This window comes from Haemaphysalis longicornis, unplaced genomic scaffold (assembly GCF_048455015.1).
Source record: "Haemaphysalis longicornis isolate Haplotype H1 unplaced genomic scaffold, Haemaphysalis longicornis Haplotype H1 scaffold_3, whole genome shotgun sequence".
In the NCBI taxonomy this organism is placed as follows: domain Eukaryota; kingdom Metazoa; phylum Arthropoda; class Arachnida; order Ixodida; family Ixodidae; genus Haemaphysalis; species Haemaphysalis longicornis.
This window is the reverse complement of record NW_027526335.1, coordinates 92,712,358-92,734,671: the sequence shown is the minus strand read 5'-3', so window position 1 is coordinate 92,734,671 and position 22,314 is coordinate 92,712,358. Positions and strand designations below refer to the sequence as shown.

General features: G+C 44.9%; 1 protein-coding gene across 1 annotated transcript; it reads right to left on the bottom strand.

Moving 5' to 3' along the window:
* Positions 1–2,235: 2,235 nt before the first annotated feature.
* Mulk (acylglycerol kinase-like protein Mulk) lies at positions 2,236–21,106 on the bottom strand. Its single transcript, XM_077703825.1, has 15 exons — positions 20,811–21,106; positions 20,684–20,723; positions 20,534–20,617; positions 20,210–20,281; positions 20,036–20,128; positions 19,908–19,940; positions 18,775–18,875; positions 18,602–18,671; positions 18,429–18,529; positions 16,823–16,880; positions 15,178–15,331; positions 9,885–9,991; positions 7,604–7,671; positions 6,738–6,834; positions 2,236–2,444 (listed from the first exon to the last, which is right to left on the bottom strand). The coding sequence occupies exons 1-15, from the start codon at positions 20,918–20,920 to the stop codon at positions 2,322–2,324; spliced, it is 1,311 nt and encodes a 436-aa protein (XP_077559951.1). The 5' UTR covers positions 20,921–21,106; the 3' UTR covers positions 2,236–2,321.
* Between the last annotated feature and the right edge of the window lie 1,208 nt (positions 21,107–22,314).

Sequence of the window (22,314 nt, the reverse complement as noted above, 5' to 3'; positions counted from 1 at the left end):
GGCGCTCGCATCGCGGAGCTCGGCGGAGAGAGCTCGCGCGCGGGGCAGGCGTGTTGCGCGGGTCTCTCTCTCCTCTCCGCGTACCCTCTCTCCGCTCGCTGCGCTCGGAAAAATATATATAAATGCAGTGGAGCGCGCGCCTCTCTCCGTGACTGCTTGCCGCAGCGCACTCATCGGTGCACCCAATGCATTCGCATTTCCGCACGATCCCCTTCGGGGAGGTGGGGGGAGTTTTTTTTATGGCGCTTTCCTAAGCGGCGCGTATGAAGGAAGGAAGGACTACGTTTTCTTCGTACATCGGGATCAGGTTTTTGGAGTGGAGGAGGCCCACAGGGTCGCCGCGACCGCCAGGGCCCGGGAGGTGGTCAGGACTTGGCCTGACTCCCCCGGGTCACACATCTGCTCCCAGTAGTAAGGGGAGGGAACGGGGGGGGGGGGGGGGTACGGGTCTGCGGGGAATTCGAAGAGGGAATGGTAGTGAGTGTCGAGTGGCCCGCAGGTTGGACAGGTAGAGTCAGTAAAGAGGTGTGGATGACTGCGTATGACGTTTTACAGTGCACTTTTCGCTCACATTATCAGCTTTTTTCCCCGCATGAACAACTTCGTTTGTCCCTCGTGTTGCGTTTCAGCGAGCGGTTAGAAGCGCTCGCTGGAGCTACCGCGGGTGGTCTCCTCCGCGGCTGCGTCAGCGCGCCTGTGGCTCGCTAGGCGCGTTTTTACGTGCAGAAAACGCTCCACGTGGTTCACGTTGATGCCCGCGTAGACGATTAATGCGCAGCCGTGTATGCGCGCCACGTTTTCATTTTGCAGGAACCGCTTCACGCGGTTGACACTTCATTTTAACCTCGAATTTCAAAGTAGCGAAATTTAACGAAGTAAACTACGAGTTTTACCGATTTCGTTACATCGAGGTTCAACTGTATTAAATTGATTGATTATGAAGTTTAACACGCTGACGCAACACAGGCGATGAGGCGCGCTGTAGTGGAAGGCTCCTGATTAATTTGGACCACCCGGGGATCTTTAACTTATCTTTAACGTGCGCCTAAATCTCGAAGACACGGGCGTTTTCGCATTTCGCCTCCATCAAAAGTTGAATATTAGAGGCGATGCACTTAAGGTAATTGGCGTGCAGGGAGGGAGTGCTGGAAGCAACTGCAAGCAAGCATGCAATTTTGCGTGACACAATCCGAGCTTCAAGAATGTTTGGCATACATTCCTTCAGTGGACAGAAAGGAATGCACACCCTCCCACACAATGTGAACGAACATTTTTTTCCCTACATTCCCCTCATTCGTGTATACGATTTCCTGGCAGCTGTGCCAGTGATATGAGGCCAGAGGCTCCCAGCATACCTGGCACTGTTGATGTCAGTTGCCCTTTTAGGGGATCAGGTACAAGCTCATCAATGCAGTTTGCATTCAGTGTAGTAGATTGCCCCACTCCAGTGTGTGACAAGCATGCACCTAACTGCCCTGCTAGCACTCCTTTGCATTCTCTTTACAACGCATGTTGAAAACATGCTTACTGAAAACCCTATGTTGACATTATAAAATTCAAGCTACTATATTACAAACTGCAGGCAAGGGTGGTAGCCTCGCAGTATGTGCGCACTACTTCTTCGACAGACACTAAGCAGGGACTCAGTTGCAGGCGTGTCAGAGAAAGTAGCGTACCCTCAAAGCAATGCCACCTTTCCAGTGATTTAGTGGCATTAGATAGATATAACTTGAAGTTACGTTGCTGTCATCTTATTCCACAGGTCACAGCAGAATGCACTTTTGTGTTTTGTCACAGCTGTTTAATATGGATACGCACAGTCAGATTATCACGGAAGCTGCCCAACTATGAATAAAAGACTAAAAATACTGAAGAAAGGGATAGAGAGAAGGCTCTTCATTGAAAAAGCAGAGTTTTGCTGGCGTTTGCAATTGCCTACATGCTTCTCTGCTAGGGGTCAGTGATGTAGGAAAAACAGGCACTAGAAAGAAGTGGGCAGGAAAAACAAAAACACAAAAAACAAACAAACAAACAAAAAAAACCCACTGGCATGGCTTAACACAACACTGAGCCTATACACAGTTAGCCTGCACAAATCTTCCCTGAAAAAGTTGTCAAGTATTCCCAGGCACCCTGGTATGCATAGTTTAGAAGCAGGCTTTAAAACCCACTTCACAGTGAATGGTGTTCAGCTCACGCTTGAAGCTGAGGCAGAACTCGTGCGACACAAAAATCTCTGCACAACCAACTGCCAGCATTTTTATTACTGCACAGGCTGAATGTTACGGGCATAAAGCCACCAACAATGATCAGGCCACAGTCTATTGGCAATTTACACAACGGTACACGTTCAGAATGCTTGGGACAAGCTTGAGATGTAGCCGATCTGCCCTGTACTCCACTGAGTCTATGCACACGGTCTTCGTGCTGTCTGCACCACCATGCTATGGAGAAAGAAACAGGGCAAGGAATGAATGAAGGAATGAAGGAATGCATTCATCATGTAAAACTTGTACTTTTTAAGAAAAAAACAGTGCCACATGCTGCAGTCCACCCACAGCTTCAGGCAGACAAGTGCATCTAAGATATTTAACAAAAATTCATTAGTTACTGTTTTTTGAATACTGGCTTTAATGGCACACGTTTACATATCGTATTTACTGGTCTATAAGTTGCATTTTTGTATAAGTTGCACCCCCCACAAAATGACAGTTTAAAAAAAAAACACGTACATAAGTCGCACAGGTGTATAAGGCGCACCACTGCACAAAACGAACGTGTTAATCAGGTAAACTCATAGACAATCAGTTCGTTAGAAAGTGCGGCGAAAGTACATGGTTGCGGCAACCGCCACCTTTCAACGCATCCCCCGGTAAGCAGTGCTAGCTCACATGCATCGATCGTCCCAAGTTTATGCAGAACTAACTTCTCAAAAATGGTCTATTGATACACACAGATGGCATGAATAAAAGCTTAAACATGACAAACATGATAACTATGCAGGTAGGGGGCCATGAAAAGTAAAAGCACAAACTTAAAAATGTGAAGCATATTACGGCTGTCATGGCATACCATCACAGCATCTCCAGTTTCTGTGTTTGATTGTGTCTGTATTTACATCTATAAATACTATTTAGCACCATTCTGCTTTTATATAAAGTACCAACTACAAGCCGTTCTTCTAGAGTTGCATATTATGTCCACAAGAGCAAGGGACTGGCATGATGTTGCTGCACTTTCAGTAAGGCTGATGGCTAAACTGGCTGAACATCAACTTGAATTCATAATGAGTGCTAGCGGAAATAAGTGAGGACGTACCAAGATAGGCACACTAGGCTTACCAGTGTCTGGTACCAAACAGAGCAATGTGCCATTAGAGTTACATGCCCAAACACCCTATTCCGGCATCAACCGATTGCCCATTCTTCATCAGTGATCAGTTGGGGGGGGGGGGGGGGGCGGGGAACACGGAGGACCACAAAGCACTGGTCTTCCAAGCCTGAACAGCAGCCAGATCAATTCGCCCAAGGGAGAAATGGCTCGAGCTACCACAGTTTTGCCACATAGAGTTTATTCCTCCTTCTACCATTCCTTGGTGCTTTTCTTATCATCATTTTCATACAGCTTGCAGTTAAAATCTAACCTCCTTAAAACTACACTGGCTATAGGTCTCGAGGACATACTGTCATGCCACCTGAGTGATAGGTGACCTCTAAAATGCCACTTGATGTCATTGAGTAGCACAACGCACTTCCTGCGCTTGCGTGCCCATGTTTAGGTTTTGGCCTCTGTGGATGCACTCAGCACGATGTCAATGCACGTCATGCAAAAAAGTAGCCTGCTGATTATGCAGACTACTGGAAACGCAAACAGCTGCCCAGTGAAGCCGGCTGCACCCTGGCATCCTTTGTTGCTACCTTGACCGCAGCGATACAGCCAAAGCCACGGTGGACCATTAAACTGATTTTGAGAAAGGCTCGCTGGTAATTCATTAAGAGATCCTTGTGAAGTGTGTTCCAAAGTGAACACACCACTAATTTACGGATGATATATTTTTTGCCACTCAGCCTCTAAACTTTGCCGCATGGCATGCCCCTTTCAGTTGGCTTTCTCGCATGACTCCACAGCATTGCAAGAGACCGAACGCACGTAAGCCTTGCACGAATCATCTGCTAACTCCGGTGGATGTTAGCGGAAGTGAACACTACTTGCGTAAATTCATAAGCCAAAGCTTCCTGTCAATACAGTGGCATGTGTGAGGAATCAACTGCTATCATTAGTTGGCTTGTAGTAAGGTTGTACCAGCCACTAGTGTGCCCATATTCACAGCATATTGAGAAACCCGCACAGATCAATGGCTATGTACAAGGTGCACGAGGTATTTGAGAACAGAACATTGCCGTAAGACATAACAGAATACTATCTCCAGCAAAATCAGACATATTTTCACCAAACCTTGGGAAGTACTTCTCTTATGGTTTATTTCCATAACTACTCAATGAATCCACCATCGGCAGCAACAAGCGATTTGATTCAGCTTTGCAGACTCCTGCATGTATGGATCAGGTGCTCCTAGATGTTGGCCATTGAGTGAGAAATGGTGGCCGTCAGCGGGTATTTTGTATTATGCGGCCCTTTGTTGGCCTCTCTCTCAACGACGCCGCAGACATAGTAGGTGAGCGGATTTAAACCTGTAGAACTACGAGGCCACAAGTTGGGAGTGACGGGGTCGCAAAAGTTGTCAGCCATGCCACTATTGCATGATGCAGGCAGTGTGGACAGGAGACGAACTGGCTGAAATACATATGGTCTTCTTTTAGAAACACTAGCTATCCCATGGCTTTACAACAGTGACAAGCACATCCACGTAACCGGCATCATTAACGCGGAGTCCCGCAAAACACGTGTGGCGGCGTGACGTCACCCTCATTGTGGACAACGGATAACACCACCGCCGGAGAAATTAAGGGGTTCGGACGATGTCTGACCGCTAACTGTGCTTGTTCCTTTTCGCCACAGATACCACGTCACCGCCACAACACATCAGTTCTGTCCGCACCTTGTACACGAAAGACCTCGCTAATTTCAGAAAGTTGGCAATTTCCAAGTCGCTGTGGTGCGCAGTATGAATGATAAGGGGTTGCCAAACAACAAACCATACGCCTAGATATATATGAAGGCTTCTGGTGTGTATGGCGATAAGGAATAGCGTTTTCAAATACCTCGCACACCCGGTAGATCTATTTTTTATTCCCTTGCTTTGCCACCTTGTGAAGTTTTTTAACTTCTTGCACCATTTTGTTGTCAAGCGCTACTACATGAACACTCAGATGTGCTACGTCCTGACTGCTTACGGTATCCTCTTCTCTTTTTTGTAGCTACGTCTTAGAACCTCTATGTACACTAAAGCAAAGATAATCCCATCTGAAAATATTCAGTTCAATTCGCAGTCGGCTTTTACGATTCATATTTGATCTGCTGTCCCAAATTTGATATTCGCACACTGCTACTAACATGGCATATTTCTTGTAGCAAACATCTTCCCCTGAAATCCAATAAAACACAGTTTCACTTGCACATGCGCAATAAAAGAATTGGGGTCTTACTGACTTCAAAACTGTATAGAGCTCCAAGTGAGATTAGCCATTAGTTTATTGTTTTGACAGATTTTTGAGGAGCTATAACGGCCCTGTGAGTGCGCAGTTTAGGATATTGGCTTTCTAAATTATATAGAGAATCTTAAAGGGTGTGAACCAGCTACTTGCAAGAGCTCATACAGGCTTGGCAAATGATATTTTGACCAACAGTAAGTTCAGAAAGTTTGAATGCTAACTTCTGACAAAGTGGCTATTTTGGGCACCAATGCAAAAGCTGCTCCAGTTTTATAAGACAGTGGGACACAATGTTTTATTCACTTAGCACACACACAATGGGCAGCTCTTAACAGCCCATGGTTCTGCAACCAAGTACTTGGCACGGCACCTAGCTCAAATCCCTGTGCAAGTGGTTCTCAACCACGGATGAGGTGTCAGCACCTTGCGAAACCACAACGTTTGACTCTGGAAGGTTACCTACTGTCAAAGTAATTGTTTTTACGCTTAGAAAGTCGCTCATTAGTTTTCTTGCACGCACCTTTATGCTTCTAACCTTTTCAGACAGCGCAAGTGTACAGTGGGAAATCAAACTAACAACACAACTTGCTGGGCGGAGAAACTAGCAGAATGTTCGCACTTTGTGACAATGTCAGTTTTGCGGTCTGGAGTGTACAGTAAAAAAAAAAAAAAAAAGAAACACAGAGCAGTGGTTCTTTCCATACACAATGCAGCACTTCAGAGACTCATCTGGGGTTTGACAGCCCTCATTAAAGATGTGGTGGTTGTTGAGTGGGACCAGGCAGGGTGTAGCCTGGCTGGATATGCTGGTTACTGCTCCGCCCAAGCTCCTCCTAATTAGTCTATGTCAGGGTCCTTTCACCACGAGTTCGCCAGTTTCGTCTCCTGAAGAAAGCTTAGTAGGAGGCGCGACATGTCCCTGCAGAGTGCCCAATGACCCCTTGGGAAGACAATGTGGTCCAGGGTGTTGTGTGGGGCTGACAACTTTTGAATCGTAGCTACATGCAATGGAATCTGCTGACTAGTGGCTTTTGCGTCAGCTTAGAGCAGCCACTACGAGCTGCAGGTCCATAGCCACAGAATTGCAACAACAAGTTTGCTGGAACGTATAGGTTAGGGACTTGCCTGGGATCCACTGGAGTAGTCCACAACAGCTTCTCTGGCCAAGATTTGGTGCAATGGAGGATTTGCGTTGCTCATCTCTCCGGAGTGCCTTTGAAGGCTTCGTACCACAATGTCATTTTTTCATGAAAAGAAATAAGAAGAGTACACAGATTCTGAAATATACTTCGGTGTTTACCTCTGCAAAGCTCAAATTTCTTTCTAAAAACAAGGTGTTAGGAACACCTACTTTGCAGATCCTAGCTGAACAACCACTTTTCCAGCGATTTTCTTGGATAAGAGAGAGTCTAGCACAATTGTCTAGTTGCTATGATAAGTGGTGTGTGGATCCTTTGCATCCATTATAAAAAGATGTTTCCTTAACATATTTCTCCCCCTTTTTTTTTCCCATATGCAGTAGCTGCACTGAGTTGATGCAGCCAGATTTTGTCACTGATGCCACCCAACTCGTCAAATGTCAGTAACTTGAACTCAGTTGCTTGAAGGTATTTTCTGCTTTAATACCAAACTCTATCCATGCATGTTTTACATGCTTATCTTAATAAGGTTATGGCAAGCACTCAGCAGAACTAAATAAAAAAAAACACCTCTCAGAGGTGTAAGTGGAAACTAAACATTAATCTGTGAGCTTTCTAAATAGCGCATTGCCTTTTCTAAGGGTAAGAATAATTTACAAAGCAACTGGAATTCACGATTATTCTAAATGTTCAAAACTCAAAGTTCAAGGCTCACCTTACCATAGAGCTTTTCCATTTAAGACAACTTTTATGATTCTAATCTGTGTTGTAGACCCTGGATGATTTAGTTAACAGAGTTTTATTGATTTTTGTTCTAGGAAAAGTTCAAACCATATGCAAAAGAAAAGCTACCATTCAGAAAACAGTTGTCTTCTTCCAGAGAGTGGGGGGCTGGCTTTTAATATCAATGCTTGCACATCCTGAAATAGAACAGACATTGTACTAAGTGAAGCACGTGGTCCACATTAGAAGAAAATAGCTTTAACCTGCAGCTCTCATGTTAGCTGATATGAAATGCTCTGGACATGAATAATCAAGACACAAATACTGACAAGCTGTTGAAGCAGGACCCCTGACAACTGCAGCCAAGTAAGTTTTTCTATAGATACATAATCAGATAACAAATATGTACTGACAAGCAGAAAACACCAAGTAAAAAGGCAGGTTGGTTCAGTGCTACAAAAAGAAAACACAAAAACAAAAAAATAAATGGCACTAAAAATAAGATGTACGATAAGAGCAGACATACCCAACATTCTGAATGTCTGCCCTCACTCTACTTTCAAATTTTAGCTGCTTCTGGTTTTTTAAAGACGACAGTCTTTCTTGGGCTACTTAAACCCAGAAATTTTGGTCTGTCTGTATGTCTGTCTGTCTGTCTGTCTGTCTGTCTGTCTGTCTGTCTGTCTGTGATTCGATTCAGCCACCCGGCCAAAGTAAAACAATGCCTGCGCAATAGTCGTATATAGTCACAGCTAAATGTGCCCGTCTAATTCCGGTGTAATGTTCATACTTGTCAATATTGTTGAAGAACAACAAGACATTACGCATATATAAGACAACAAATTAATACAGAAGTGATATTTGCAGCGTTCCTTTATAAAAAATCGTACATGTTTGATTTTGGCGAGATTAAATACTTCATCAACTGAAGAAAAAGATATCACTCCGCCGTCGCCTGCAATCGTCCGCGCCATATAGCTTCAGGCGGAATTTTAAGAAATCAAGTGGCAACAGCTACGAAAGGTTCCACTAGATAGATTCCACGTTCTGCTTGGAACGCACGTGGACTAGGAAAACGCGGTTCTATAAACGTGGAAGTAGGGCACCTCGATTCATGCGCGTCTTCGCCGTACGGCAGCGTTGGCATCGAGACACCCGGTTTGGAGCAGTGGAACGCGGGAAATTTAAAATGAGTTAAGCAAACCTGTGGCGTCATTACCTTGGGAGGAGCGTGACACAAGAGGAACAACATGAGAGGTGAGCGGGAAAGCGAAGGGAGGCATTTACTTGGCAAAACTCGATAAAGACTATCGTCTTTTGACGTCATTTGCAACAAAAGGAGCAGATACGTGGCCAATTTTTTTTGTTATTCCAACTGATAAGGTATGGAAGAAAGACTGGTGACAACAACAGCCAAAGTGACACCTGAAATTATTTCCTACCGTAGCACAGCATTTTGGCGTGTGCTACTGTGGTTTGATGGCATCATTGTTCTTGTTACCGATCGAATGAAGGGAGAACAGAAGACAGAAAGAAAATGGAGGAGGAGTGTGGCAAAGGTGGGAGGGGGAGGGCGGTATGCCGAAGCGGCGCGAGATGCTCCTCGGCAGTGACGCATGGCGAAAGTGAGAGGGGGAGCCAGTGAGATATGCTGCGCGGTGGTAACGCGATGTGAGATGACGCCATGGCAGCGCATGCTGCCGTGCACTCGACAATGATGTCTTCACTTCCTGAGATGCAGTTTGCACCACCAACGCAGAGGCTAACCATCGCTGACATTTGCGCGGGATGTTCAAACATGATTTACAAGAACATGCTCGGTGGCAGTGACGTGCTACGAGTTAATGGCAGAGTAGCGCACATCGCCGTGCATTCACTCATCACACGATCACTTCCTGAAACGCAGCAGCTATGCGCCATGACCGAGAAGACCGCAATTCGCGCTGCGCACAACTTTTGCATTAGCGAGTATAGTAATCATCAGCCTTTTTTTTTTTTCTACGTTACGTCCCAAGGTAAACTCACATAAGCTGGCACAGTAAGGAGAATTTCTGATGGCCAGAAGCCTAGTGAAAAAGCTTTGACTGCTCTTGCTTCGAGCAAAACTTATCAGCAGAAATGTTACTGACTTATTTAACATGCCTAAACTACTTACTGCCTCCTACACATGCCTCAGACACACAATACATGAAATTACAACGTTGCTCTGAATTCAAGAAGCCGCACTCAACATGCATTCGGTACATATACAAAATGCACCACTACAACCTCGATATGCATAAACAAGCATGTTCACAGGGCATGTAACTCAATCAATCATCACTCCCTTGATGTCCTGAAACAGTGGAACAAGACCTGCACGGTCATTTGCTCCTAACCCTGCAGGTTAGGAGCAAATGACTTGAAATACCTTCTGCGTATTTGCAGACACATCGAGCTGGCTGTGCTCAGTAACCTCTTCCTGCCAAGATCCGCAGTCTTCATTTACCAACTTGCTGTAGTCCACCTGGGCCTCCCCTGCAGTACAACAATGCGTGCCATCAAACTTTGTCACTACACCAATGTCGGATTAAAAAAGTCACAAATACATCTCAGCACACGGATGGGACAGTGAAAAAGAAGCGACAGGAAGTTCGCAGACTCACAACCAGTTTATTTAAAAAACGTAGACACCTATATACCCTCACTAGCACATGCACACAAACGTAACCATCTTTATCCAGCCGTTGATTCGGCCGTTCTGGATCAGACTACGGTAGTGAGCAAAAGCCAAGAACAGGCGGCAAGAGAACTAACTGAAGCCTTCTACACTCGAAAGGATGGCAAACAATGCATCAGTGAATCATCCATATCTTTGTATCGCAATGAACACAAATTTTTAAACCGGTCTTTCGTGTGATAAAGATGGTTAGGTTTATGCGCATGTGCTAGTGAGGGTATTTAGGCATGTAGGTTTTCGTTTTTTTCAATGAACTAGCTGTGAGTCTGTGCTCACCCTGTCTCTTCTTTTTCACTGTCCCGTCTCAAACGCAGTTTTACATCTTGTTGTGCCAGAGCGCCCGGCCCAAATTCCCTGCACGGGATGACGTGCTGGCAGCGGGGCCGATTCACGCCTCGTCCAAACCAGACCAAACCGCCCGCGGCCGACTTGCCCAGACTTGCCCCACCGCAGAGTGGCCTATCCATCCTGCATCGGGTGAACGACTGGCAGCCAACGTGCAGCCACACACCTGTAGGCAGGTTCGAGGAGACAGCGTGGGTGTCACCCACCCCTTCCCCATTGTGGCAGCTCGGCTGACGCAACCGCTTCACTACCATTCGTCGGATTTCAAACTTCAGCCAGCAAGAGTCCTGATTGGTGTGATTCAAACTTCTCGGGGCTCCAACGAACTTTTGGTGGTATAAAAACCTGCCCAAAAGCACTTACCGTATTTACCCGATTCTAACGCGCCCCCGATTTTAACGCGCACCCGATTTTCCTGGCAAGAAAACCGAAAAAACTTGCACCTCCGATTGTAATGCGCACGGGACTTTGTGACCCAGACAAACGAATGCGAGAGAAACGGGCGATTTATTTCCTGAAGTAATCTCACTCATCTCACTCCTCGTCGCTCTCCGCTGACCACAACATCTCGGCCTGAGTGCCTTCAAGTGCGTTCGCGATTCCACACTTCTGAACGAACGTTCAACCATGGTCTATGGGATCGTGGCCCACGCCTCGCCAACACCACCTCGACTTTTTTTTTTCAAGCAGTCTAGGTGGTGTTGGCCTCGCACGCCCATCCCGAGAGCCGACCGCTCGTTTTGAACGCGTGGGAGCCGATGCTGCCATTGCTGTTATCAAGCGCGCAAGTGAAACGATTTGACGATTTGTGTGAACTCCGATAGAAAAGCCTAGGCGCCTAGGCTTGCTGCGTCCGAAAAATCGTTGCTAAAAGCTTTGGCGCCATCTTGAGATGGCGATGGCGATGGGTGGGACGAAATTTCTGCTGTTTCGGCCGTTACGGTTTTGTATCCGATTCTAACGCGCATGCGATTTTTCGGCCTATTTTTTTGGAAAAAAAGTGCGCATTAGAATCGGGTAAATACGGTATCGTCGACATTCTCCGGCGGCACCAAGTGGAGAGGTGCTGTCGCCTTTGGGCGAGCCATGTAACGCTGTTGTTACCCTTGTACAGACTGTATATAAATGTTGCTTCAACTCTTCGTCGGCTGGAGAACTTCATCGCTCTGCTCTGCGCCGCGTCGATAGCGGACGGAGCAAGGCAATGATGCTACACCGGTGACTGCGCTCGGATGGCCAGTCGCAACAGTGGTGGCTGCGGTGAGAGGGCCCAGTCCCAACAGTGGTGACAGCGTCGGGATGGCTGATTCCCAACATTGGTGACAAGCTAGGATGTGAGTCGCAACCTTGGTGACTGCGGTGGGATGCCCAGCCGCAACAGTCTAAGTATGAAAAACCAACTAGCCCAACAACATCCTTCACTGACATCTCTTATGATGTAGTGAACCTGAAACCACCAGCAGAGTGGAATTGAGTGCTTATACGATTTGACGCAATTGAAGTTCACTTTTCTGTGTACACATGGTCGGCGCAAATTAGAGACATTCAGATCATACTTACAATCCCCATCATCCCTACTCCTGGGCGTCTTTTCGTTGTTCTCTCTGTTACTATGGCAAGCAGCCTCAGCCAATTTCCCTTGCTATACCTATATTTAGGTTTACATTTTGTAGCTGTAAAGTTAAGCACAATGATGTTTCATTCAATATAAAACTAACTGCACGTCAAGCTGTGAGTGCTGGTTGACGATGTTCGACACTATCGATTGAAGTGCTCCATTTTCTTTGTGCAGCATTCGCAGCCACATGACACGCTGTAGCCAACGGGGATGTCAGGCAGGCACATATTTGTATTCACAGATAATTCAAATCTTTCGGACAAATTTCACATCCAATGACAGTTAATTGGCTATGATTCTGAGTCAATGCAAATTTTTTTGGTCACGTTCCTGGTGTAACAGTCAGGGGCGTTGGAACAGGGGGTGCAGGGGGAGTGACGGCTCCGTCTAATGTACAAATGGGGGAAAGTCATAGGGCACCTGTAGACTTTCCGCAGGTGCCACATCAAACAAGAGCTCGCTGACTGAAAGACGAACAATTATGAAAAATGGCCGCTTGCACAAACAGAATAATTCTGCAATTCAACCTGCGGTTTTGACATTTGACACTGTTGCGAACTCCAAGTTTGTAATACAAATAACACGCATTTTTCGAGCCAAAACAATCTTTTGCTACCTAACGTTCAAACCAATTATGGCAAACACACGATAAAATTTTCCGCTATATCCTTTTGGAATTGCTTACCAATATAAAAACAAAATCATTCTAAAGTTTAAAACTTTACTTAGAAACTACCTGCTTGAAGTCTAATCTTTCGTTTTAGAGTAATATGGTTGTTTAGTTTTTTTGTGCTTCTATGTTGTTGTTTACATTTTGGTTGTCTTTAATCTGTTGCATATTGCTACGGTTGTATCTATGGTTGTGTAGTCTATGATTATCTATATAGTTATGCTTAGTGCTATAGTTACGTACATGTTTTCTTTTTTTGCTATGTTGCTCGTATTCTCTATTTTGTGTGTTTCAATGGGGGTCCTGCGTACGGCATCAGCCTTGGGACCTTCCTCTGCACAACCCTACAACCCAACTGCAAATGTGTAAATTACTGCAATAAACTTGAACTTGATATTTAATCACTGCTGATGTTTCACCTTAATGTAAAGACGGAACCTGTGTGTTACGTAGCACTGGGTATCCTGTAGATTTAAAGAGAATATTCAATTTACTTTTGATGCTTTGATTTTCACGTGGAGTGTTAAAAGACTCTCCAGCTCTCCGGTGCTCTCCAGCACCGGTGATGTTGGATAAAACTACTTTATTTGGTTTTATCTCGATGATTGGGATTATTTATTTCGTCCATTCACCTGCAATATTGCGCATACTTGAGTCCTAAATGAAAATAAACGATGATGATGATATCTATGGTACAATTTTTCTGGCTCTTCCACTCCAAAAACAGTTCCGACACCTCTGGTAACAGTTTTTTTCACTCACACAGCTACTAAATCCTTTTCTATAAAGAATTCCACAGCTCTTTACATCCCTCTGAGAAGCACACTTTCATGATAAGAAAAGAAGCACATTGGTGTTTGGTAAGGAAGGTGCAATGCCCTTCAGTAAGGGCAGTAGTGGCATCGCAGTTCCCTCACACACCAACGTGGGGAGCAGCAGGTCGTGATGGCCCACTCCTTACAACGGACAGCAGTGTTCTGTCGCACCACCTCTCACATAAGTTCGTACGTCCGGGCACAAGTTGTTCAGAACGACTCCAGCTTGTGTAGTGCACCACTCCATCGAAGAAACAGACAAGGCTGCCAACGCATGCACATGTTTTGAAAGGAAATTGCGCTTAGTGTGTGACATCGCCTGCCTTTTCTCACGTAGTTTGTTTGTCATCACTGCCGTAGTTTATAAGCAGCCAAAGCCAGAAAAATAACGGAAACGACTCGTGTCAAGCTCAAAATACTCGCAGCAACGCATTCCTTGCACCGTGCGGAAGAACATCTGGATGAGGTGATTAGGTGTAGCCGCATCTTCCATTGCTGTTCTCAAGTTGTCCCCAAGTATCGTGCACCATTTCATCCTCCCCTTTAGTAGCACAATGAAGGAGTGGGACATTGATGCCTCCCCTCAAAAGTGACAATGACGTGACTTTTATTTGTTAATAACGTGATTTGCAGACTGAGCAGGTACACACATGCATGCATGCATGCAAGTGCACATACCCAATATACTGAATTTCATACTGATTCGTTTGTATAAGGAACTAGCCCGCACAGGGTTCGTACAGGCTTCAAGAGCAAAAATTCAAGGGTTTTCAAGGACTTTCAAGGACCAGAAAACACATTTTCAAGGTCCCAATCTAATGTTTTATCTGAGATTATTTATAACTTTTTCAACACAGTGCAAAAGTTTTTTTATTGCACAATACCTAAGCCCATTAGTGCACATTTAGACAGGCGCTAACGGGTTCATGAATGCTCTCCCACCTTTTTTTATTTCATGATTGGTGTTTTTCTTTTTTCTTGCTGTTTTGCTCAGGCTGTCTTATTTCAAAACTTAGTTAATCCCGCCTGCATCTCTTGCTTTGTCAGCAAGGGTATCAGATGAAATTAAATCGGCGAGTGTTGCTGCAAGGCAGGACAATGCCATTTGCACGTAAACGCAAACGCAGATGGAGCATATGAGGCACAGCAAGCATGCAATGAGCGAGCGTCCACAGATTAGATGGAAGATGCAAGATAGAGAACACAAGCCGGCTTTCACTGGATTGGATTGAGAAGTGCCTGCTCGCAATGTTGCCTCGTAATGAAAATTCACCAAACTTGTTGCAGTTTCACGCAATACACTGAAATTTGACTGTTGCAATGTTTCTTTACATTTGTTAACACTTAAAATCCACGACAAAGCACTTTAAATTCTCGTGAAAAGACAGGGCCATTGATTCTCTCCAGGAAAATCAAGGGTTTTCAAGGACCATTTAAAAATTCCAGGACTTTCAAGGCCTTGAAATAGGCACTTCTAAATTCAAGGGTTTTCAAGGTTTTCAAGGACCTGTGCGAACCCTGCCGCAATTTTCTTACCTTGCTGTGGCGCTGCTCTGTGGATGAGTGAAGACCACCAGCGACGCCTTGGCTGTTGCTGTGCTTCTCCAAGTGCGTTTTGGTTGTAGCAGCGAGAGCAGCCACTGCACGGTTCGCAGTAGGACAGCCGGGCCACTGTCGTCTCAGGCAGGCCCTGGTACAAAATTGTAATATCGGGGAAGTGCATAGAGTTGAAAGCAAGGGGGAAAAGAAATAGGCAACACCAGGCAAAAATGTCAAATGCAGGAGAGCTACAAACAATAATGTGTGACAGGTGGATGTCAAACTTTCCTTCGCAGAAACTTACTCCACCTTGGGGATTCACCCTAAATCTGGTCGATTAACAGCTGTCCTTTACTTCGAGTTGTTGATCAATTCGCTCTTGCGCTACAAGCGACTAGCCTCCTGGTTAGCTCAGTTGGTAGAGCGACTGCTTCGGTTAAGCAGTGGTCCTGGGTTCGAATCCTGGACCAGAATTTTTTTCAGCTGCGAAGTTTCTGAGGAAGCAGTATAGCTTTCCTTTGTAGCCGTACGGCTGCATTCAGGTGGATGTCAAACTTTCCTTCACACAATACTTCATTCACCAAGCTGATTACTGATTGTAGGGTTTAACACGCCGACGCAACGCAGGCGATGAGGCACGCCGTAGTGGAGGGCTCCGGATTAATTTTGACCACCTGGGGATCTTTAACGTGCGCCGAAATCTCAAACACACGGGCGTTTTTGCGTTTCGCCTCCATCAGAAAAGCGGCCGCCACAGCCGGGAATCGAACCCGCGACCTCGTGCACAGCAGCAGAACTCATTCACCAAGCTGGAAGGAGCAACGTCAAAACTATTATAAAAGCCCGCATATAGCGTATATAGTGCAGTTTCCCAAACCCATGCTTTTTGTCTTTCTGTCATGGTTTGAAAGGAAAAAATGATGGTGTTTAGAATATGGGTAAAGGCATGACATTGACCACAGTGTCGCCATCTGCTGGCACAGTTACAAATGCTATAAAACTCTACAGGTGGTGGTTTTAAATGACTGATTATTGAAAAGTATAGAGTGTGGTGTAATGCAGCGCAAATTGGTTCGTCTCGGAGACGAAGCAATGCCGCAACCAAAGGTCACAAGTGTTAAGCGCTTCCTCTATTTCCGCGATTTAAGGCCTATTTGCATGTGTTCGGCAACAACGTGCAAAACAAATTTTTTTCAAGTTTAGTGTGCTACCACCACTGAGTAAAAACAAATGGAAGCTTAATTTTGTGAACAAAATTGCTGACACTGGGGGGGGGGGGGGGGGGGAGGAATTAGAATATTGTGAAAATATTGCACAATTTCACCGTGTAGACCTTTTGCTGCAAGATGAGGTAATCATGGGCACTCGCAATGCCTTCATGACATCTATGTCAGAGCGATTGGTGTATAGCAAAGAAAAAGTATGCTACTGACATATTTAACAAGAGCTACAACAGTTGCTCAGATCTGCATTAATAAGAATGGGGACTTCAGCATGTCTGCATCTGAACTCCACAAAGAATGGTCACTTCAGCATGTCTGAATCTGAACTTCACATTACACACCGGGTACTATTAATGACGACACAGCAACTACAATAGCTTAACAGGCCCTGCACAGAAGACTGAAAAATAATACCATACCTTCAGTACTCCAAAGAATAATGCAGCTCTTGCTTTGAGAGGCCCAAAATACCAATACCTGGGGAAAATACAGCTATTAATTACCAGTACACCTGAACACAGCCATTCAAATGCACAACTTTCCTAGTGCCAACACTTTCGCTTCCCTGTGGCCCTAAATGAACCACACCTTGAAAGAAGCTTCTGGAATTGCTTAGAAAAAAAACATAGAGGGCTACCTCAGAGAAGCCACCTACTACGCATCTATCCTTAAAGCGCACAAAGTGTGAAAATAGGACACGATTGGAAACAACGGTGTAAGTATGGGCCTTTTAAAGGGACAGACAACCGATTTTTGTCGAGTATATATTCTCTATACCAAATGAAAGGGCATCACTTAAAGCACCTTGACGAGAAACGGTTTTGCTGATAACGCCCTACAACTTTTTAAATCGAAATTTTTAGATCTACGAGCCGTATGTGTCCCTCCCAAAAATAATGCTGTCAACCATGACATACAGTAGCTCAGCAACATACTTCTGTCTGTATGCGCAATGAAAAATGATATTTAAAAACTTGTCCCCAGTTATAAAAGTTTGAATCGCAGGCTTTCCTGTTCCTTTATGAGTTTTTTTTAATGAAACGGTCTATTTTGCATGAATGCGCGATCTGTTGGGATAGACGATAGGTAGAATCTGGCTTGACGTTGTGGAGGTGGGAAGTTTGATTCTCCCCAGGTGCGACGTTTTTTTTATTTTGAGCTGCCGTTGACGTATCTGGAAACTGAAATCAAATATTTTGGCAGAATAAACGCCCCTGACTCGGGCAGAACCGTCAAAGCTCCTTCACGTGGTCTGTTTACTGAACGCTGCCGTTGATTCTGGGCATGCAGGCTCAGTTAGCCACAGTGAGCGCAACCCAGCTACGGAAGGTGGCGTGTCTTTAAAATTTTCAAAATAATGTTTAGAAATTTACATATACAATTTAACCTTGTACAAATACTTGTGTTAAAAAGGTTTTCAATACGTAAATAAACGTATGAGCAGTTACAGTAGCTGCTAGGTTTGCAGGTCATGTGACAGGGACACATATTGTAGTGTCAAGTTTCAACACTACGAACCGCCACCCTCCCGATTTCAGGAAGTTTGCTGCCAAATTTAAATTATTTCCGCCAATTTGTTTAGAAATTGCTTGTGGTTACCGGGCTATATAAAATGCTGGCTTTCATACGAGCTAGAGAACATATACGTGACAAAAATCGGTTGTCCGTCCCTTTAAATGCAGCTTTATCAGTTAATAAGACGTCCCTGAAAGAGAACGAAGATTCCTCTCCCCTCGTCTACAAATATCTGTTATAACTATCTCGTTAACCACTGAGTCCCAGTTTGCACGATGTGTGGTACCTCTACTATATTCTGCTCTAGCTCGTTCATTTTTGTGCTCTGTATTTTCTTTCCTGAGCATGCTGTCATGCTCGAGCGACTACAATGGCATTTAGAGCCACTTTCAATTGACCGACAGCATGGCCAGCTTTTGTAATAACGTTGACACAACTGATCTCTGTGCTCTTGCAGTGACCTGATAATCGTGTAGATACAACTGAGGCAGCACACACAAGCATACCTACTTTGGTATTGAAGAGATGAGGCCGTGAAATGCGCCCTCTTCTAGGCGTCCGAGGGAGTAAACTGTCTTCAATTCTTCCTCCTCACCTTCTCTGCTTCTGAGCTGGAAGTGAACATTTAAGAGTGAAACAGCGTAAAAGGCGGCTAATCACCTTGCATCTCAAAGCAGCCTTACCTCTGCTTTTATCACGTCCATCTTTGAAAGCTGCTCGGTAACAACAGCCATTGCAGAAAGAGCGACCCACCTGCATGGTTACGCGTCGTGTTTTGCTGCGAACTGTGTGATAACATTACCTAGGCTTCAGAAAGTTATATGTACTAAACTTTTCTCTTTTTTTGCTTTCTTACCTTGCTTCACTGATGCCTGGTTCCCAATTTAACAGCTTGGCAAGGGAGTTGGTTTTTCCAGTTGGTATGACACCCATGGGAAACAACTTGCACGCTGTTGCCTGTCAAGTATTGTTGTCAGCCAGTAAGCAACATCTAAATGCACCTTTGTATTGAGTGTTGGCAACCTTTAATGAATAAAAAATACTATACTCGGTGACAACTTAAGAACGGCACCGGAAGTTGCCGCTGTGCCTTATCACCGTAGCCGGATGTTTCTCCGCGCGGCGCAAGTAGGGCGTTACTGGGAATATTTTGAACATGGCGTGAGCCGTTCCCGTGATTTTTTGGACTTAATATGCTTATAAACGACTTCAGTGACGACAAACAAACTGCGTGAGACAAGGCAGACGATATCACGCATTCATAGCAAACCCCTTTCAAAACGCGCACGCACTGACGTCACGGGTCCGGCGCTTTGGCGGAGTGATACACTACATAAGGTGGTGCCGTTCTTGAGTTGTAACCAAGCATAGTGTGGATGCCATCTCAACGGCTACCCTTGCTTTTGGAAACCCCATCTTCAACCCCAAAAAAAACACGCGGGGGGAGGGGGGAGGAAAGAAAAATAGACGTCTGGTTCCCTCTCATGTGTCACCAGCCAACCAGATGAAGAGATGGCAGACGTTTTGTTGAGCCGAACTAAATTACAACAAAATAAAGGTGGGTGGCATCCACAGTTCTAGAAGGCGGGTGCTTCTGCAGCCCGAGTGGCCAGGTTGATCAAGCACCGCTGTCCCCCCGAGAGCACGTACGCTGGTCAGAGCGCACTCGTGCACCGTTATAGAGTAACCTGCCATTTTTTACATCATAAACCGATGCACATGGCCTACATGATCAGATATCTGCCACTATGAGAAAACCAGACCATCCACTGTTGTGACTACTTTTTCATTTACCCATACAACTGAACAATTTCTGCTTTTGCTTTTAAAGGCACTGACAACTATGGGCTTTAAATGCTAATGTTCTTAAACTCATTTCCTCAATCTAACGACAGCCAAGTAAACTATATTTGAAAAGCCGTGTGGGTCTTATGATAAAACTGCACAGAATATTGCAAGTTTTTTTTTTTTTGCTTGAAAAGGACTCACGAAGTCATCTCGAGACATCAGCCCGGTGATTGCCTGCGAAGAAGTCAGGTAAAGGTATCTCTGAATTAGAAATTTCTCATGTGAATTACTCAAGGTTAAGACGTTCAAGGGTGAAAGGCGGCAAATACCTCGTGTAGCGTGCCATCTCCACCAGCTATGACGACAGCATCAGTGTTGTCCAGCACTTCCATCAAGCTTTTCGCTTGGCCTTCATGTTCAGTCTGCACAGTTCGAAAGTAAAACACATGAACTGTACGTCTTGCCACTTGCTTCTTTAAATAGAGGAGCAAAATTGTAGTTACCTGAAAGTAGCTGACCCTAATACCAGCCAGATGAAAAAGTGGAGCGGCGTATTTTTCATACAGCGTTTTTCCCTTCCTAAAAGAGAACAGAACAGTAAGACAGGACAGCGAATACCGGAAGGCTGTGTACGGATCTAATTTACTGTTAACGAATAGTGAACACACACGAAATTGCCATAATCAACTAACGAAGGCAAAGTAACAAATATGCCAAACAACGCAATTGTAGGCGCACAGTGATCTGAAATCTACCTTTCTGCATTTGATGCACAACTCAGATTTATAATCGGTCGTGGTGTTACCGAGCATTGCCGAAAACAAAACTTGCCCGTTTTTGGAAGTCGGGTTCACGATCACAGTGACGTGCCTAGGTTTGGCTCCCGCCGGTAAGGGTTCGTCACCATAGAGCTGGAAAGATGTACGTAAGACATTACCTGAAGTAATGAAATACCTATCACTGGCAATCTCCCCTACCTTTGCCCGCTCGCAGAAGGCCCTCATCATAAGGTTGGTCCTGCGTTTAACATAGTAAAGGATCTCAGACTAGGAGAGAATTACCATAGGATCCAACTAATATACTCATAGTTTTTCCGCTACTTACTTGTGCCTTTCGTTGAGATACCATCCCCCGTACGTCAACAAACAAGCGGCGAATGTGGACTTTTTCCAGTGGTTCCGCAAAGTTTTGAAGACCTTGACGACGCGACTCATGATGTGAGTATGAAATAACAGCGGCTAAACCATACACTCAATTGTTAGTAGAAACAACTTTCAAACGGCGGACTACTAGCAGTAACGCATCGATAAAACTGTTAAGAGATCGTGCTGCGCAGGTCGCATGTAGCGAATATGGAGGCAGCCATTTTCACAAGCAGACGCAAACTGATGATATCGATGGAGGTTGGCTAAAGCTTTTGATCCATAGATGCGTCCTAACAAAGACAAAAACTCAAGCTTTATCACATACAAAAAAAATACATAGAATAAATAAAAATGGAGTATTTTCTTATTTTATTCAAAGTGCAATTTTGCACTACGTTTTAAGGTTTCGGTTTCGTTTGTCATACATTGCATAGAGTTGTTCAAAAGTGTTAGCAAGTTTTTGCCTCAACGTTGACGACGTATTTAGTAACCGCAAACCAAGCTTTCCTGCTACAGGGAGAGAAAAATATTCGTTCTTAACGCTTGCAACGTGTTGCGCTTCGCTAAAAGCGACGCAATAACGTATGCGTGACCCAGCTGCCGTAACCAACTATTTTTCATTTTTCTTTTGCTGATTGTGCGTGCACCCCACTAGCGGATCCACTTACCTGCCTTTACTCCATTTTTCCATGCCGAGTTCTGGCATTGAAAAAATTACCCCCTCAGATAGTAAACACCGTGATTATATCATATTCTTTGCTGTTTGTACCGCTTTGATATCACCCAAAATTCAGCACTTCTTCACGCATTCGATTTCCTGCACCTCCCCACTAAAGAGACATCTGCCTCACATGGGTCTCCGTTTATAAGGAATTATGGCTGAATGAAGTTGCAGAATCTACGGCGAGCTCATCGTTATATGGCCGTCCGATTGACGTCTGCCCATTTTCATGTATACGAGCCAGAGCAATGTTGCGTCAATATCAACGTCCGGCCAGAGTGCAGGAGAAGCTTATCAGCTGCGTTGACGACTAGCACATTCGGTGGCATATAGGTACAACTCCCGCTTCTGTTAATCTCACCAGTGCGAGGTTACTCTAACCAGCTTATGTTGTAGAGTTCCACAGCTCAACTTCTATTTGCACCGAGGTGGTCTCACCTGCATCCTCCCCTGTCTCTGCTCTTTATTCTGATAAACATAAAAGGATAAAGCATTTCTTCTTACAATGCCATGGTTTTTCACTAATGAGAAGAAGGTACCTTGCCGAGCGAATTCACAGACTCGGTCTTGTATACCCTTTCTATGCTGCTCTTACTTTTGTTTGGTGCCGTATCGCTGTGGTCCACTCACGGAGATACAGCCGTCCACGCAGACGTGTCTGAGCTACCAGGCGCCTAAACTGTTAGCTGCTCTTCCAGAGTTTATTTGCGCAGTACAAAAAGGGCTTTACTTTTATTCGAAC